The sequence below is a fragment of the Chenopodium quinoa genome, unplaced genomic scaffold (assembly GCF_001683475.1).
Source record: "Chenopodium quinoa cultivar QQ74 unplaced genomic scaffold, ASM168347v1, whole genome shotgun sequence".
Taxonomy (NCBI): domain Eukaryota; kingdom Viridiplantae; phylum Streptophyta; class Magnoliopsida; order Caryophyllales; family Amaranthaceae; genus Chenopodium; species Chenopodium quinoa.
This window is the reverse complement of record NW_018744704.1, coordinates 6442330-6460722: the sequence shown is the minus strand read 5'-3', so window position 1 is coordinate 6460722 and position 18393 is coordinate 6442330. Positions and strand designations below refer to the sequence as shown.

The following is an 18393-nucleotide window of genomic DNA, read 5'->3' as shown; positions in this document are numbered from 1 at the left end:
GTCCAGCCGAAGAGCTTGCCTTTCCAGTCCCCAAAGATGTTCTCTTATTTGGGGAGCCCTGGGCCGAAGCACTTAAGCCTTTCGGCCTATTGGTACCTCGCTCCTTTCCTTTCTCTTTTTCTTCGTCATCATCCTTGTCACTATTGCGACTCTTGGATGGCTTGAGGAAATTGCATTCTCGGGCCTCTCTTTGGCTGCCCAAGATTTTTTCGGAGTGTCCCTCATCTGAAACGTAGATCATTGCTTGATGATATGTCGAGACGACTCCTTAAACATCATGGATGAGGGGTCTCCCCATAATGACTTTGTAAACTGATGGGGCATCGATGACCAAGAATTCGGCTATAATGCTTCGTCTCGCTCGGTCTTGGCCGAGGCTGACGGGAAGAAGAATTTTCCCATCTGGATATGAAGAAGAGCCGTTGAACCCAGTGACCGGGTATGGAACTGGAGTCAAGCGCTTGCTCTCCAACTTTAGCTGGTCAAATGCCTTTCGGAAAAGTATATTTGCCCCGCTGCCACCGTCTACTAGTGTTCGATAGACGTTGTGGTTTGCGATGCTTATCATGATAACCAGTGGGTCATCATGGGGATACACCACCCCCCTGCAGTCATCGGATGTGAACATCATGTTCGGCACCGGAGACTGTGGTTTTCGGAACTCAGCATGATGAATCTGATGGGTGAGACCCCTCAGATGGCGCTTCAGTGCATTCCAAGAAATACCCCTGGAAATGGTCAGGATATCATTATTTCCTCCCTCGCGAGGTTTGTCCCTTTTTCGGTGGTAGTCCAGATCCTGCCGACAGTTTCTCTCAGCTTTCTTTTCTTCGCGGCGTTCCGCGACATATTTCTTTAAATTTCCTTTTTGGACCAGCTCTTCAATCTGGTCCTTCAGCTGAAGGCAATCTTCGGTGTGGTGTCCACGTGACTCGTGGAACTCGCACCAATGATCCTGCCCCTTCTTCTGATGCCAAGAAGGAGGTGGCTTCGGTTTCTTGAATCTTCCCTCTTCCCTCGTCGCACTAAAGATCTTAGTACGTGGTAAGGTGAGAGGGGTGTAAGATTCAAACTTTCCCTGATAGGGAGCCTTATCCTTCTTCGGCTATGTGGTCGAGGGAGGTTCTGAAGCTTTTGCCTTCCCTTTCCTCAACCCTGTAACTTCGGCTGGTTTCCCTTTTGTTTTTGCAAGTCCTGACTGAGATTGCAGTTTGGCCTTATTCCATTCCTCGGCTCGGATGAATTTATCCGAAGCGTCGAGGGCTTCTTCCAAGGTCTGCGGGGGATGCATGACCATGAAATCCAGAAATTTACCAGCTTGTAAGCCGTTCCGTAGTGCGAATACGGCTAGGCTCTGATCCAGACTTGTGATTCTGGACGTCTCGTTGCTGAAGCGAGTCAAATAATCCCGGAGACTTTCGTCTTCCGCTTGCTGCAGGCTCATGAGCTCGGCATTAGTTTTCTCTCGGCGGTTAGCCGTGGAAAACTTGCTTTTGAACGTGTTGGCAAGATCACTCCAACCCGTTATAGAGCCTTCCTTCAGCCCTTTGGTAATCCATGACTGGGCAACACCTTTAAGGGTCGTAGCGAAGTACTTGCACCAGGTAGCTTCGGACCTGGGATTAAGGTACATATGCCTCTCGTAGGAGGCTATGTAGTCCTTTGGATCCAAAGTACCATTGTACGTAATACGTGCCGGAATTTTGACTGTCGGCGCATGTTCCTCCAGTATCCACTTCTGGAAAGGGGAACTAGTAGGAACCATCACAGCTTTCCCTTTCTGTCTTTCCGAAGGAACTTCATTTCTCCCTCTTAGAGAGGTGGAAGTGAGGGGTGTCCCTCCGCGTGACAGCTTTGGACGAGAGCCTTCGGGATAAGTGAGACGACTGTGAATGTCCTTCTCCCTTTCCCCTAGGCGCTCGTAAACGCTTCGGCGAGAAGCGTTGTGGCTGCTTGGATTGTCCTTTGGGTTTCGGACTTGGGAATTTTCGAAGTGACCAGAGTTCCCTCGTCGTTCTCGTCCTGACTTGCCCAGGCTTTTGGCTCTTCCGCTTTTCTCTCCTTTGGAGAGTGGAATCCGCCCTTCCCCTCCGAATTTAGTTTTCTCTTCTGATTTTTTGACTTCGGAGGGGGTGGAGGAGAAGTGGTATGCACGGATGGGAGGCGTCCACCCAGGACTTTCATGAACTCCATGCAGACTGCCACTGTCCTCACCACCTCTTCAGTCGAAGGAACGGTGGGAGGAGTTGAATGCATGCTTGGTGAAGGACTCCGCTTATGAGCCTCGCTCTCCCTCGGCGAGTTCCTAGTTTGGTAATCCCGTTGGGAGGGAGATTCCTCGCGCATATTTTCTCCTCTCGAGGAGTTAGAAGCAGATGGTTCAGGCGACGGTGAAGGTGTTCTACCGGTCCTTACCGTTATTAGGCCCATCTTTCTCGCTTTTTTAGAGCTTTTTGCACTCTTAGTCATGTTTTGTTTTTTTTTTTTTTTCTTTTTTTTTTTTGCGTTGGCTAAGATTGGTATGAGATTTTTGGCTGAATTTTTGTATGTATCCCCACAGATGGCGCCTAATTGTTTCAGTTAGAAAACAATGGATCTTCGGCAGGTCCTTTGGATGAGTGGAGATGAAGCCCAATTCGAGTGATGACCGAATTGAGGATTTCCTGCATAGTTAAACACACGTGAACTGGCCTCAGGGGTTGTGCCGAGGAAGGCCCCTCCGATGCCGAAGTCAGTACGGATGTAAGATAATGAGAGAAAAGCTATGCAAGATAATTTGTTGCTTGAGGCAATTTGTGTGAATGAATCTAATTATACAAAAATATGAGCTTTTATACCTTGTCCCAATTGAGTGGATTAGGCTTGAATAGTCAAATGGGCTGCCATATGACTGGGCCGTGCTTTTCTTGACTTGGCTTTAGAGTATGAGGGTTGAACCTTGCCTGTTAGGCTTTATTTATTTTCATTTGTGGACTAGGCCCAAATATAAGTTATTTGGACCCCAAACACAGATCATTAGCTTCAATGAAGCAAAGCAAATTGTATACGAAATTACAATTTTTGTAATTTTCTGATTTTTTTGGTTTTTGAGTAAATTATTTTGCGTTTTTCATAATTTCTTCATATCGTTGTTTTTCAAGTAATTTCTCGAGTTTTTGGTTTCCGATTTATGTAATTTTTTGAGTACTTTGCTTTTGTTTTTTGTTTAATTTTGTAATTTCATCATCAAATATTTTGAGTAATTTGCTTTTGTTTTTTGTTTAATTTTGTAATTTCGACGTCAAATTTTTTGAGTACTTTGCTTCTGTTTTTCGGCTTAGTTTATCACTTTGTGTTCGATTTTCAATTTCATCATCAAATTTTCTGAACTTTGTGTTTTATTCGATTATTTTGATGATATTTTTCTAATTTTTCTGCATTTTATTGATGTATTTAGTCTAATTGTCAGAAATATAATTTCCTTGCTTTTGTATTGCCGTAGAAATTGTTTATATATACAACCTATAATTATGGTAGTTTTGCAATGAGTTATAAGTTGGATTTTATTTTTAGTTGAATAGTTGATCGGTAGCCATATACGAAGTTCTAAGATAATTGTTGGTTGTCAGATTTTATACTTAGGTGGCTTGTAAAGTTGTTGTTAATTTGTTGTTCTTGACCAAAGTGAAATGAATGAAAAGAAGTTTCTTATTTCCGTTATATAAATGGATATACACTTATACTCAATGTCACTCATCTTTTATTCAAATATAAAGTTCTAACTTGTTTAGGCAACTTTCCTTGCAAATAGTGTGTATCCTGATGCCTGTTGCTCCATTTCATCTTATTGTTCTTATAATTGTTATACATCTCTCTCCATAATATACGAGTTTATGCTCCTCTGTGTGGTGGTGGTGTGATGTTTGTGGGTATGTGAATGGACACTAAGCTGCTCGTTGGTGTATAGGTGTGTGATTGGGTGAAAGTTCTGCTTGTGATTGTGAGCATGTTGATTTCACTCATGTGTGATGTGGTGTGTAGATATGTGATTTTTCCTTTTAATGGGTTGTTATATGCTGTGTATAAGAAAGAATGTGATTGGTTAAGTGGTGTTATGGTTGCAGACAGTGTGTCTAGTGGTAGGCTATAGGTCATTAACCCTCAAATTTAGAAATATGGTTATAGCATGACAGTTGTATAAGCTAGCATGATAGTGGTATGAGCTCTATGTATATTAGTGCCTAATTTTGGTATGAGAGGTATGGGCTGTTGTATATTTTCTCAAATTTTGTTCATTTTCATTCGATTTGGATTAGATTATATTTATATGGTGAGAACTAGAGGTGGTGCGACTTTTAAAAAACAGAGAGGCCTTCGAAGCTCAACAGGAGTTAATTTGCAAGATATAGAAGGTATGATGAATGTCGGATTTTTGGATTATTATACCTTAATATTCAATTTTTTGAATTATATGATGTTAATTATGTATTGGATTATACTACATTATTGTCTGTCAACTTTTATTTAGTGATAGTACTAATTTTCATTTTATTAAAAAAAAGTGTTGAAAAATGTGTAATTCTTGATTCATATGTAGGGGTTGAATTCGAGCTAACTAGTAACGCCTGTTAATATAATGTTTGAAAAGCAAATTTTTTTAGCAATACTAAAGTTAACCATGAGTGACTAAAATGGGCCTATATTGGAGGAAGCTAATATTTTAGCAATACTAACTAGTAACACCTGTTAATATAGCTAGTTGCTTATGTTATGATAGTCTCCTAATACTATAATATGCGGGTCCCTATATCAATATAAAAGTTACTATATTATTAGTTCCCTATGTAACTGAAAAAGGTCACTATATCAATGACAATGATTATTATTTAAGTTATTAGTTTTCCATATTATAATTGTTTGCTAGATAAAAATGAAGATAAGTGTATATATAATTATATGCTTGCGTGTTTTTGGAATATCTGGTAAACATACCGGACTGATTGTGCGATGGTGTGTGAGAGGATATAAAAGTTGCATAAAACTTTATATTGATTTTTGATGCACTTTAGGTTGTTTATAGTATGATCATTATGGCTGTAAATTTATAAATCAGGGTCACCATGTTTTTTCCTAAGTTAACATTGAATTATCCTGTATTCAGGCCGGAGGTGAATTGGGTGCAAGAGTCCTAAATTTGTTTGATCAGTTGCATATTTTATACAAGGACCATCCTTCATGTCAACTTGCTAGCTAAAAGAAGTGAAAGGAATGGTATCCTTCCAACAAGTGTATTATTCTGATAGAGGGTTCAAAATTATTAGAAAGTTAATTCTTCAGTGAGGTCAAGTGATCAGAATGCCTAGGTGGAGGCCGCTTCTGATCAATAATATTAATGTGTAATTAATATTACAACTTAATCTTGACTGAACTCTTCGGGTCACACCCAATCGAGTAACCGATACGAAGCGACGAATCAATCCGAAGGATTAGATGAGTCGTTAGAGTATTACGAACAAAGACGTCGGATGTCGAGCATAGAGCGTCGAAACCGAGCGTCGCAAGTCGAGTCGAGTTTAGAATTCGACGAGACAAGAAATCAAGCAAATGACAAGTTTAAGCTAAGCTGTAGCTTCGCATTGGCCCAGCCATGCGAAGGCTAGGCTAGCATAGGGCACCAACCACATACATGACTATGCCGCAAGCCAAGCTTGCATGTGCGTGCTAGACTTGCTGGTCGAGCATGCTTGCGAGGCTACTGTGCCTAATCGCATGCTAGCTAGCACCAGCACGCATAGCTGGGCTAGCAGGGGCGTGGCAACAGGTGCCTTATGGGCAGCGAGGACCTAGCAAGCATGCTAGGCCATGCGAGCAGCAATGCCGCATAGCACAAGGCCCAGCACGCAAGCACAGCAGGGCTGGCAGCCAGCCAAGCCTTGCGTCAATGCCCATCATGCGCGCATGTTGTGGGCTGCGCGAGTTGTGCAACACATAGTGCAAGCACCAACTAGCTAGCGAAAGCTAGCAATGCCAGCACAGCGTGTGCGTGTACCGCATAGCGAGGCTGGCAGCCAGCAACGCATTGCGCCTATGCCCAGCCACACCATGTACGTGAGCCAACGTATGCGTGTGTGGTTGATCTTGCATGTGGTTAAATATGCATGGTAGAGGCATGTGAGTGTGGGTTTTCTTAGGGAACAAGGGGAAAATGGTCCCCCCTTGTGGTCCTCACCTAACCCCTTGCTCACCTCTTGACACTTGTCATTTGTTGATTCACTTGCATTTCAATTTGATTTTTGAATTAAAAATAAATTGGATAAAATGCATTTTACCAACTCTCCCACATGAATGGGAGATTGAAGTTCAAGAGCTCCCTTCCCTATAAATACCCATCAGTTGGGATTGGGAAGGGACACTTGAGTTGAACTCAATGAGGCATCTCCCTACAGGTGAGAAAACCTCTAAGTTCGTAATACTCTAGTCTTATCTTGGTCTAGCCCCGGCTAACCTCCGGGATAGAGACTGTTCGGGTCGGGTCTCGAGGGTGGACTCCGTCGGAGGCTCTCGTGCTTGCGGAGCTAAAGCTTTGAAGTCTGAGCTCTATAGGAGCGAAGCACGTGTCGAGGGTAAGAATGTCATTTCCCTTTCTCTCTTTTATGTTGTTAATTACGTGATTAAATATTTAGTTTCTTTAATTAGTGAGCGCGTCTTAGGTGGGTTTCTCTTCCGCGTAGCGTTGGACGCTACGAAACCCAACAGCGGTATCGGAGCTGCGCTATTTTAATTATTGTAACCAATAATTAATTGAGGTTATTTAAAATGGATTTAAATTCTGGTTTTGCTTTCTAGTTAGATTAGAAGCTCATTTGAATTAGTTTTAATCTCGTATTTTTACTAATTTTGGCTGACGAACCCAGATTTTGACTCAAAAACAGTAATTTTTGGGTGAAATAGATGTTCTAAATTGTTTTTGATCCTTCTAGGGTTGTCCAGAAGCCAAAATCCACCAAGAAACATGTTTCTCGAGGGATTTTTCGTTTTTGACGAAATTTTTTAAATCTTTAAACCTTGATTAATTATGGCATGTTAAAGGTAGATTAAATGTATGGTTGCATCACTAATCTACTGCAATTATAAACCTTACTTGAAATTTTCACATTTTTGCAAATAAATTGCTTCAAGTGTGAATGTTTATGATGAACTTGTATTTTGAAGTCCCTAATATGTTAAAGATCCAATCTTTAATTGTTTATTTGGTTGGAACTTTGATTGCTACATTCCATGTTGAACTAATTTTTGGATTTAATCATCTTTGAGTTGATTAAAGTCCTAAAAGTTCAAAACTTGTTATTGAAATTTAATTAATCTTCATATTAGAAGATGTAATTTTTCGATTACACACAAGTTGTTGTTGGAAATTTTTCATTGGATGAAAGGGTTTATTTTTCCAACCTCCATAATTTTGTCAAATCTCATTATTAATTTATATATATTTGCTTAAATTAATTATGAGTGTAGCCCTTCAATTTTGTAGCATCAAGATAGAACTAAATTGATTTAAAGAATGGTTCTTAAATAATTTAGGCTTGTGCACTACTAAAATTGAATTTAATTAAGTTGGACTTATTTTAATTTTTACCACCTTCAAATAACGACTTTGTCGAATTTACCACCTCCAAAAAAAAAACATTTACTTTACCACCTCATAAAAAAATTAAACATTAGTTTTACCACCAATCACCTCCAACTAACGGATTCCGTCCAAAAATCCGTTAGTGGGGCCCACCTTGCACACGTGTCGCCATATTATTGGTTAAGTTTTAAAAAAATAAATAAATAAACAAAATAAAAAATAAAAAATCCCCATCAAGAAACCGATGGTTGCTGCCACCGTCAGGACCCCCACCGCCGGACCGGCTACGACCAGCCCCACCACCTAACCGTTACAACCAGCCCCCACCACCTAACCGCTACCAGCCACCGTCGGGACCCACAGCCACCGCACCGATTTCGACCTCAAAACCCTAGCCACCCCCTAATAGCTACGACCAACCCCACCACCTAACCGCTACCACCGCACCGCACACCACAGCCGCGCCGATTTCGACCCCCTTTCCACCAATTTCCGACCTCAAAACCCTAGTCAACACCTAATAGCTACGACCAACCCACCACCTAATCACTACCACCGCACCGCACACCACAGCCGCACCGATTTCTACCCCTTTCCACCAATTTCTGACCTCAAAATCCTAGCCACCACCTAACAGCTACGACCAACCCCACCACCATCCAAACCCAGACCAGAAACAAACGCCACCCAGACGCGAAACCACCCTGACTCAAAACCACCACCACCCAAACCCAGACCAGAAACAAACCGCCACCCAGACGCGAAACCACCCCGACTCAAAACCACCACCACCCACCAGAAACCACGCCAGCCAGACGCGAAACCATCGCGACTCGAAACCACCACCACCCAGACGCGAAACCCACACGAAATTCCGACCAACCGAGGTAGTTGATTTCGTTGCTGGTTGGTTGACATGGAAGATCGGGGAACATGAAGAAGAAACATCAAAAATGTGGGCCCTACTAACGGATTCATGGACGGAATCTGGTAGTTGGTGGTAAAATCGATTTTTTGGAAATTTTGGTGGTGGTAAAGTAAATCTTTTTTTTTTTTTTGGAGGTGGTAAATTCAATTAAGTGGTTATTTGAAGGTGGTAAAAATCAAAATTTCCTAAAATAAATTTAGAATTAATATTTTATCACACATAAATCGGGAATTAAAATCCCGAGGGAATTGCACGCAATTCAAGACAAAATCGCCTAAGCCACGCTCTTTGGCTAGTCATCGGGCTGCTCAAGCAGCCTACATGTGGCTGCCAAGGTGCATGGTGGGCTGCCTTGCCTTGTTGGTGCGCTAGTGTGTGTGCAAGTGTGTGGTGCATGGTGCTAAGATGTATATGCAAGGCTGCGCTTGGTGTTATGGTTGTGCAAGTAGATCGATGCGTGTGGTGTGTGAGGGTGCCCGCATGCTGCTGGGCAGCAAGGCAGCGAGCCCCATCTAGCCCAGCACACGCTGCCAGCACAAGCATGCATGCAAGCATGCGAAGCTTGTTGCGATGCATATGGTGTTAGTAAGCATGGCGCGCTCTGCTAGGCAGGCAGGCCAGCAAGCTCAGCCACAACACCTAGGGGCTGCTAGGGAGCCATGGTGCGCAGCCCAGCACCTTAGGCTAGCAAGCCTCGACCTTAGTGCCTAGCAAGCCTAACCCCGTGGCTTTAATGCTAGGCACTTGGGGTATGTTGTGGGCTATTGTTTTGCGTAATTGGAGCCATTTTAATTATTTTATTATTTATTTTAACGATATTTTTGACAAAATTTGGGTTAACCGACATAATTAATTGGATTAATTAAGTTGGATGTAGAATTTAGTGGGAGCTTCTTTAATTGCATGAACTAATTACTTTTAATCACATAAAATATTTAACAACTTTGAATAGTTTTAATTAGGCGCGTTAATTGGATTAACCACCTAAGTTAGTTACTAGTTTGCGCATCTTATGCATTGTTACTTGTTTTTCATTGTAAAATTCATGGGCCATTCACATACAGTGAATGGATGAATGAAATGTATATATTGTTTCACAAGTTTTGTGAAAATGGCAACTAGTGGGGCCCGACTAGGATAGTAACTACGGACTGCGATCCGTTACGTATTTTTGTAAATCTAAATATGGTCTGCGTACCGTTGCATATTTTTGTACCTTAATATTTAGATTATTCGTAGTCGTAGTAGCTAGTAGATTCTTAGTTGGCGGAGATGTCTTGAAGATGGCGCTTGTAAGAAGACAAGCCAAAGAAGTTGCATCGGAGACACTTGAAGATTTGAAGATTTCAAGGGGTCATGCTAGTTGCCAAATGCATCTTATACTTATAATTTATATATATTGTGTTTATATATGATTGAATTGTATGATAGAAGCATGTTTAGGATTTCAAATGCTACGACGATTAATTAAGTTCTGTTAAATCAACCAACATAGAAACCCTAGGTCCCTATAATATTGAGCCAAATTTGCCATTCCAAGAACGACACTTACCAAACTAATGCGCGTGGTGATGGGCTACGCCAAAGCGAGGCATCACCGCTTCCCTAGGAATGTAAGGTATACTAGGTATACAAGTCGTATTAGTTAAGCTCAACAATATCAGTAAGGAGTCCATAGATGTCGTGCCAATGGAGATAAAATGTCAAGGAAGCATTTGATGCGACATTTTATTGAACCAAGAGTAGCTTGGAGCTATTAGGAATTGGATTTCTTACCCTAAAATATTAAGTGTCAAGACAAGCCAAAGCATGCTTAATGACTTTCTGATTTTTGGGATCTTGGAATCGTTTTATTCTCGCCTTAAAGGGACAATTTTTTAATGCGTGGATAAGACGCTTAATAAGATTGAAAGTTTGCATGAATTTCAAACTTATTATGTTATGAACTTGATAAATGGTTATACTTTGCACTTATATTTGTAGAATTCTAAATCAATTTACATTGTTTTCAATGATTGGTAAAGGAAATCTTTTGAGAATGGGTCTCAAAGAATGGAAACGCATTTCTAAAATACAACCTCTCATAATTGACTTTTATGAATTAAGTCCGAAAGGACGGTTGGATATCATGTGTTCAAAATACTGGGTAGTTTTGATGAACATGAAATATTGAGTTGAAAAAATCAAATTGTCATTAGTTGACAACCAACATATCTTTTCGCTTCATACATTAATGAGTAGGACTCATTGATGTAGTAATTCAAGTACGAATTTTAGGAAAAGATGAAACTTTGTATCACGGCACATTAGATGCTTAATTATGCCTTACAAAGTGTAAAGGTCAAAGTACTTAAAGAGATGGTTCTTAAAGTTATGAAATGGCGTATGATTAGAAATATAGGAAACAAGGAACAAAAGAAAGGAATAAGATTCCTTTTCTACCCATGCGTTTATGTCATTATGGTTAACTTAGCAATTCAATATATTCACAAGTATTGGATACTGCTTGAGTGTTCCACTTTGAAAGTGACCTAAAACCATTGAAGACAAGCTAAGTTATTGACTTACAAGCTTAGAATCAAGCAAGTAGTGCTACATCAGTTGTAAGGTCATTTGTTTTGTTTAAAGTCCTTTTAAGACAAGGCTGGAACGAATAATGGTTATTGTGTTCCATAATTAGCAAACGATCCATTTACACACGGAAAGATTCACATTCAATAAAAGAGCAATAGTTGCGGGTTTCATTTGAATGTCATGGTTGTCTAAGCCATGAGTCAAGAATGCTAGATTATAAACAAACATTTCCCCAAAAAGAAAACTCACAAGGTTCAAGTCATGGACATGATTTGTATTCCAAACATCTTTAGCAATGTCACATCGACAAGAACGTACTAAAGGCTCTATTAGATAGACTCTTGATAGTTGATCGATTCAGAATCGTCTTAAGACAAGCAAGTCTTACTTGTTGAAATCGACAAAGAAAGGAGCTATTATGCTTGGCATAGACAATTGACTCCAAAAGTTAAAGAGGATTCCATTAGTTTAATGTCTCACAAGTATTTGAAAGAATGTGGCTACATTCATCATATGTGAACAAACTGGACCTTGAGCAGCTCAAATGTTCAGTGAAGTATATAATCAACTTGGCAAGATATCAAAACGCCTAGATTAGATCGAGCGATGTTTGCCTGAGCCAAGAGTGATCATATCAAAATTATGAAATTGAAAATTCATAATGAGCTCCACAAAGAATATAGTATGTCTTGACGGAGACCTCGATGCCATTTGGAAATGACTCGAATGATGATGGATCACATCCCTTCCTATAAAGTTCTTAAAGATTTGCACAAATGACTAATGTTACACTAAACAAAATTGTCGAAGCTATGAAAGGACACCATATTCAGTTATGGATTGAAATAGTTTCTAGCGTCTTTTCAAGTACATGTCTAGGGCTCTTAACTCAGTGGGAATTGATTGGCTCAGTGGGAGTTCATTGACTCAGTGGGATCTAAGTGGCTCAATAAGGGCTAAGGTAGCTCGAGAAGGAGCTTACTATTTGTTTCACAACGAACTTTTACCCAAAGACAATATACATGTCTCTTTGTAAGTATTCAAGTGAGACTACAGGCATTACCTCCATAACCTAATTGAGAACATAGTATTTGTTGCTCTAAGTGGTATCTTTCTGGAAAGTAACACATTTCAAAAACGATAAGTGGGAGGTAAATGAAATCGATGACTATCGAGATTAGCAACAAACTAGAACTGAGAATCTCTGAAGACTTTAGAAGGGCTTCATGAGAATGATTGATCAATAATACTCAATGGACTTTACAAGTGCCTTAAATGATAATTCAATACTCACAAAACTTTAAAAGTGGTAGAGTAAGATCAATATAATCAAAGGGCTTTAAAAGCACCTTGAAACTCAGCGTTTGATGCAATTACCCGTATACGTATAGAATTCACCAAAGGCTTGGATAGGACCCTATTTCTATTAAGTTAGAAATAAACCTACGACTTACAAGCATACTATTTACCATTGGATGGTAAGGGAATAGTGTCTTGTAAATTAGCTACGACAAATCCAAATTCCGAATAATGGTTAGAGGCCATAAAATCCGAAATATACTCCATGTTTGTAAATCATGTTTGGAACTTGATTCATTTGCATGAAGGGTGAAAGAACCATCAATCGCAAATAAGTTTTCAAGAAGAAAACTGACAAATGTGAAATGCATAGTGCATACAAAGCTAGATTGGTTGAAAAGGATACAATTAATTCACGGCGTTGATTTTAATAAAAACCTATTCACTAATTGCAACGCTTAAGTCTTTTCGTGATTATTCTAGCAAAATTGCGCATATAAAATATGGCAAAATAGATAACGAAACCGCCTTCCTAAAATGGGATTTTAGGAAGAGACTATGGAAATAGTCTAAGGGTTTTGAGAATCTAAATAATGCTAGATTTGAAAGCAAGCTTGTGGGATTAAATGAAGAATTGCATGTAGGAATTGGAACATGTATTCTCATAAAGTCAATAAAAGGTTTGACTTATGGAGAATAATAGAAATTCTTATGGACAAGAAGTTTAGTGGGAGCAAGAGTCAATCTTGAATGGTCCAACAAGAAGTTTACGAACCCTATTGTGAAATGAATATCAAATGCTAAATGCTTAGATTTTAAAGGATTTTTGAAAATGGACCAAGCAAAAGGCGACACTTAGTACATGGTGGGAATTAAGATCTATTGGATAGACTTAGTGTAATGTTTAAACGAGTAGGGAAATTTAACGTGTTAAACATGAAGGACAAGGAAAGGCTTTCAACCCATATGTATAAAACTAAGTAGGCGTTTGAACCAAGTATAAGCTAGGCTAATACTAAATCAAACAAGAAAGACTCTAGTAGAGACATTCAACCGTATCACATAGCAAAGAGTTAAGCAAGACTCAGTGAAACTGGATGAGCTAAAAGGTCACATGAATGGAACATATTGGGAATAATTCTGCAATTAACACCATCATGTATGATGATATGGAGTCGTCACTCAACTTACATGCTTAGAGCATGAGAAGTATAAAATAGCAATCAATTTAAATCTAAGTGATGAATCGTTAAATTATGATCAAGAAAAATCCAAAGTACTTTGATAAGTTAAAGGGGATAAGTTCTTGGAGCATGGAAACAAATGTAATTTGAGAATTGATGTTGCAAGCACATCCTTAGCAAGGATTAGATCCTTAATAAGGAAGTCGTTTATAAGCATGTGCTAAAATGCGTTGTGGCTCGAGAATGGTAACATGGACGCGCATCCATGTATAATGTAAGGAAATTTAAGGTAAATTTCCATAATCACAAGTGATTAGGGTCTCCCAAATCATTGTGAGCCGTTTGGAATGAAATCCGAGCAAAGCACCATCAGAATGTTTACTGAAATATATGTTGAGAATATTGTTGCCTGGAAGGCAATAATAAGAAAGTGTTCAATGGAAAGTTCGTTGTCAAACATTGATTGTAGGTTGTTAAGTTGAAAGATCTCAAGTCATGAAAATGAGTGGGAGCCATCACTTGGACAATAAATCCTAAATAACATATGATCCATAACAATCTCAAAATTTTATCATCTTATTATGAAATTGTTCAATAATGAAGATGCTAAGATTTGCAAAGTAATAGTAGCTAAACCTATGTAATAAGTGAACGACAACATTCACCAGATTGCATGAAAGAAATCAAGCATATTAAATATGGGTGTGATTTCTATAATTTTTTTGTGAAGAATGTTACTCTTGAAACATTTGGGGAAAACGATTTATCATAAGATGAAACGTTAAAGAGTTTCATGGTGGAATAAAATTTTACTAATAAAATTCCACAAACTATTTAATTGTGGTTTAAAATTAAATAATGAGTCAATTTGATTTTAAAGAATATTCAAAACAAGGTATCAAGACCATGTCTTGGATAAAGAAACACCTGTTAAGTGGACATTGAATATTACAATAAAAAATTATCCATAATCAAGGTCATTTAAATGATGGACGTTTAATGACCACTTGAGATTAGTGTGTAGTATGATTTATAGCACCGTTTCTTGTGCTTCGAGGACATGATTGTCGAAAATCATTTGCACATGTATTGGTTTGGAACTGTACCAAATAGACCTATGAGAATACTTTAAGAGATTATAAATCGTCATAAGTATATTTCTCATTATAGCTATCGGACCCTTATTCCTCAACCATGAGTATTGCAAGTTCTCTTATTTGACTACTAGTTGTTTTGATGTTGTCAAACGTCTGCCATAAATGGGGATTATAACGGCAACACTCAGGTGACTAGGTCCTCTTAGTAAGGGAAGCATACAGTACAAGACTAGGAATGTCCCTCTATTAACAATAGGGAATATGTATTTGTTGTTTATAAGGCCTCTCGAAGAGCGAGACTGTGAAAATGCATGGCCGTGCTCAGATGATTTTGGAAATCATCTTCTTATTGACAGTCGAACTCGAAAATCGAGAAACACTTCTGGACGTAATAAGGATGACGAAAAATCTTACCTTATAGTTCATGAAGGGACATTAAGCGACATAGGAAATGGGCTATACAATAATTGCACACTTGTCTGGAAGGACAAGTGGGAGATTGAAAGGAATGGTGTCCTTCCAACAAGTGTATTATTCCGATAGAGGGTTCAGAATTATTAGAGAGCTAATTTTTCAGTGAGGTCAAGTGATCGGAATGCCTAGGTGGAGGCCCCTTCTGATCAGTAATATTAATGTGTAATAAATATTACAACTTAATCTTCACTGAACCCTTCGGGTCACACCCAATCGAGTAACCGATATGAGGCGACGAATCAATCCGAAGGATTAGATGAGTCGTTAGAGTATTACGAACAAAGACGTCGGATGTCGAGCTTAGAGCGTCAAAACCGAGCGTCGCAAGTCGAGTCGAGTTTTGAATTCGTCGAGACGAGAAATCAAGCAAATGACAAGTTTAAACTAAGTCGTAGCTTTGCATTGGCCCAGCCATGCGAAGTCTAGGCTAGAATAGGGCACCAACCACATACATGGCTATACAGTAAGCCAAGCATGCATGTGCGTGCTAGAGTTGCTGGCCGAGCATGCTTGCGGGGCTACTGCACCTAATCGCATGCTAGCTAGCACCAGCACACATGGCTGGGCTAGCAGGGGCGTGGCAGCAGGTTCCTTATGGGCAGCGAGGACCTAGCAAGCATGCTAGGCCATGCAAGCAGCAATGTCGCACAGCACAAGGCCCAGCACGCAAGCACAACAAGGCTGGCAGCCAACCAAGCCTTGCGTCAATGCCCATCATGCGCGTATATTGTGGGTTGTGTGAGCTGTGCAACGCATAAAGCAAGCAGCAACTAGCTAGAGAAAGCTAGCTACGCCATCACAGTGTGTGCGTGTACTGCATAGCGAGGCTGGCAGCCAGCAACGCATTGCGCCTATGCCCAGCCACACCATGTGCGTGAGCCAGCGTATGCGTGTAGCAAATGTGTGTGTGGTTGATCTTGCATGTGGTTGGATATGCATGTGAGAAGCATGTGAGTGTGGGTTTGCTTGGGGAGCAAGGGGAAAATGGTCCCCCCTTGTGGTCCTCACCTAACCCCTTGCTCAGCTCTTGAAACTTGTCATTTGTTGATTCACTTGCATTTCAATTTGATTTTTGAATTAAAAATAAATTGGATAAAATTCATTTTACCAACTCTCCCATATGGATGGGAGATTGAAGTTCAAGAGCTCCCTTCCCTATAAATACCCATCATTTGGGATTGGGAAGGGACACTTGAGTTGAACTTAATGAGGCATCTCCCTATAGGTGAGAAAACCTCTAAGTTCGTAATACTCTAATCTTATCTTGTCTAGCCCCGGCTAACCTCCGGGGTAGAGACCGTTCGGGTCGGGGCTCGAGGGTGGAATCTGTCGGAGGCTCTCGCGCTTACGGAGCTAAGAGTTTGAAGTTCGAGCTCTATAGGAGCGAAGCACGCGTACTGGGTAAGAATAACATTTCCCTTTCTTTCTTTTATGATGTTAATTAATTGATTAAATATTTAGTTGCTTTAATTAGTGAGCGGGTCTTGGGTGGGTTTCTCTTCCGCGTAGCGTTGGACGCTACGAAACCTAACAAGAATTGTGTAACTAGGAATTATAGATTCATGGATGCAAAGAAATCAATGTTAGATATAAATACATGAGAAAAGTTAACTACAATTAATCATTTCACCGGTGAAGGTTGAAACAAACATGGACCCCTCTTAAATTAAGAAAGGTGTCTTCCATGATGGCCACCCTCTAAAAAGACTTCATTTACTTTCAGATTAATTTTGCCAGGCTTTGTCTACAGATGGAAGTCCAAAGACTTCAAGCAATATGAATAGTAATTCCGTATTTACCTTTTATGATAGTCTCCTAATACTATAAAATGTAGGTCCCTATATCAATATAAAAGTTACTATATTATTAGTTCCCTATGTAACTGAAAAAAGTCACTATATCAATGGAAATGATTATTATTTAAGTTATTAGTTTGTTATATTATAAATGTTTGCTAGATAAAAATGAAGATAAGTGTATATATAATTATATGCTTGCGTGTTTTTGGTATGCTTATCTTATTTAGCTTATTTGTTTTGTTAATTTTATAGCATGTATCAATCTCGATGATGAAGTAGAAGAACATATTGATGGTGGAAGAAAAATGATTGATGATGACACTAACAGAGATAAAGGAAAACAAAGAGAGATTGTTAAAGATGTTGAATTTGATAAATATGCTTGGATTCCAAAAAAAAGGATTGAAAAAGAAAACTATCACTAAGAAAAAGAAACCTTCTACTATTGATAATGCAAATGAAACAATACATGGGAATGCGAAAAATGCTCAACCTGCTATACCTTTGTCTGTTGTGATGGAAGGAAAGAAGGGGAATGAGTCTTCTTCTTCACATGCTATTGTTTTGTCAGCTAAGAAGAGAAAGTTGGATAAAAATGAAGGTCGTAAAGTGAAGAAAGTGAAGGCAAATAAGGATAAGAACATTGTGATTTATAGGCAAGAATCTGCAATCATAGATGGTGATGTACATATGTAAGTGAATTTTTTGTTTTTTTTTAAGTTTTGTTTAAAAGAAAGGTCACTATGCTATAAAAAGAGGCAACTATGTAGAAATAGTCTTTATAAACATATGATGTTATGTTTTATTAATATTATTGTTATATAGTATATTTAAATATAATACTAGCTAGTGACATGCATTCATTTTTACTTCTTTTGTTATACCTTCTAGTCTTGGTAATTCTATTAATAAATACTTTGGTTTCTTATTTTCTCCTCCCTGTTTTTCCTTTTTTATTGTCCTGTTATTAGGTATCTCTGTTACTTTCTTAATGTGATTCTTTCTATGATACTAATTGTTTATCTTTTCGTATGTCTTATTACAGGGTGCAACGAGGATTTAAAACACATTTTAGGCCATTTCATTTAGTAGAGATGATTAAAAAAATTTCAGATCATCAAATCAAGGCTGTGAAAGAAATTGGCTTTGGAGGTTTGTTATCTTTGAAGGTGAAATTAACTGCAACTGATATGCTATCATGGTTGGTAGATTATTTTTATCATGGTAGTTGCATGTTTACTATTTTTAGTATAAAGGATTTGTCGTGACTGAATTTGATGTGTATGATGTTTTTTGCCTTCCTTGCAAAACATCTAAGAAAGTTGAAGAAATTTCTCGTTGTGCTAATGTCATCAACCTGATTATGATTTAAAGGTTTAATGGAGGTCTCATTTTGGTCTTATGGGTGAGAATGATCAGATTCCTTTGG

General features: G+C 39.0%; 1 protein-coding gene across 1 annotated transcript; it reads right to left on the bottom strand.

Annotated features, from left to right (window-relative positions):
* Window positions 1–268: 268 nt before the first annotated feature.
* LOC110703022 lies at window positions 269–1765 on the bottom strand. The gene is made up of 2 exons (XM_021880779.1): window positions 1139–1765; window positions 269–1033 (listed from the first exon to the last, which is right to left on the bottom strand). Exons 1-2 carry the CDS (start codon window positions 1763–1765, stop codon window positions 269–271), a joined length of 1392 nt encoding a protein of 463 aa, XP_021736471.1.
* Between the last annotated feature and the right edge of the window lie 16628 nt (window positions 1766–18393).

What these genes read in the sequence shown, in the direction of transcription:
- LOC110703022 (XM_021880779.1), bottom strand. Translation starts at nt 1,765, where the DNA reads ATGGTTCCTACTAGTTCCCCTTTCCAGAAGTGGATACTGGAGGAACAT. An exon ending in CAGGGTTGAGGAAAGGGAAG is followed by an intron (nt 1,034 to 1,138) that starts GCAAAAGCTTCA and finishes CCACGTACTAAG; the next exon opens with ATCTTTAGTGCGACGAGGGA.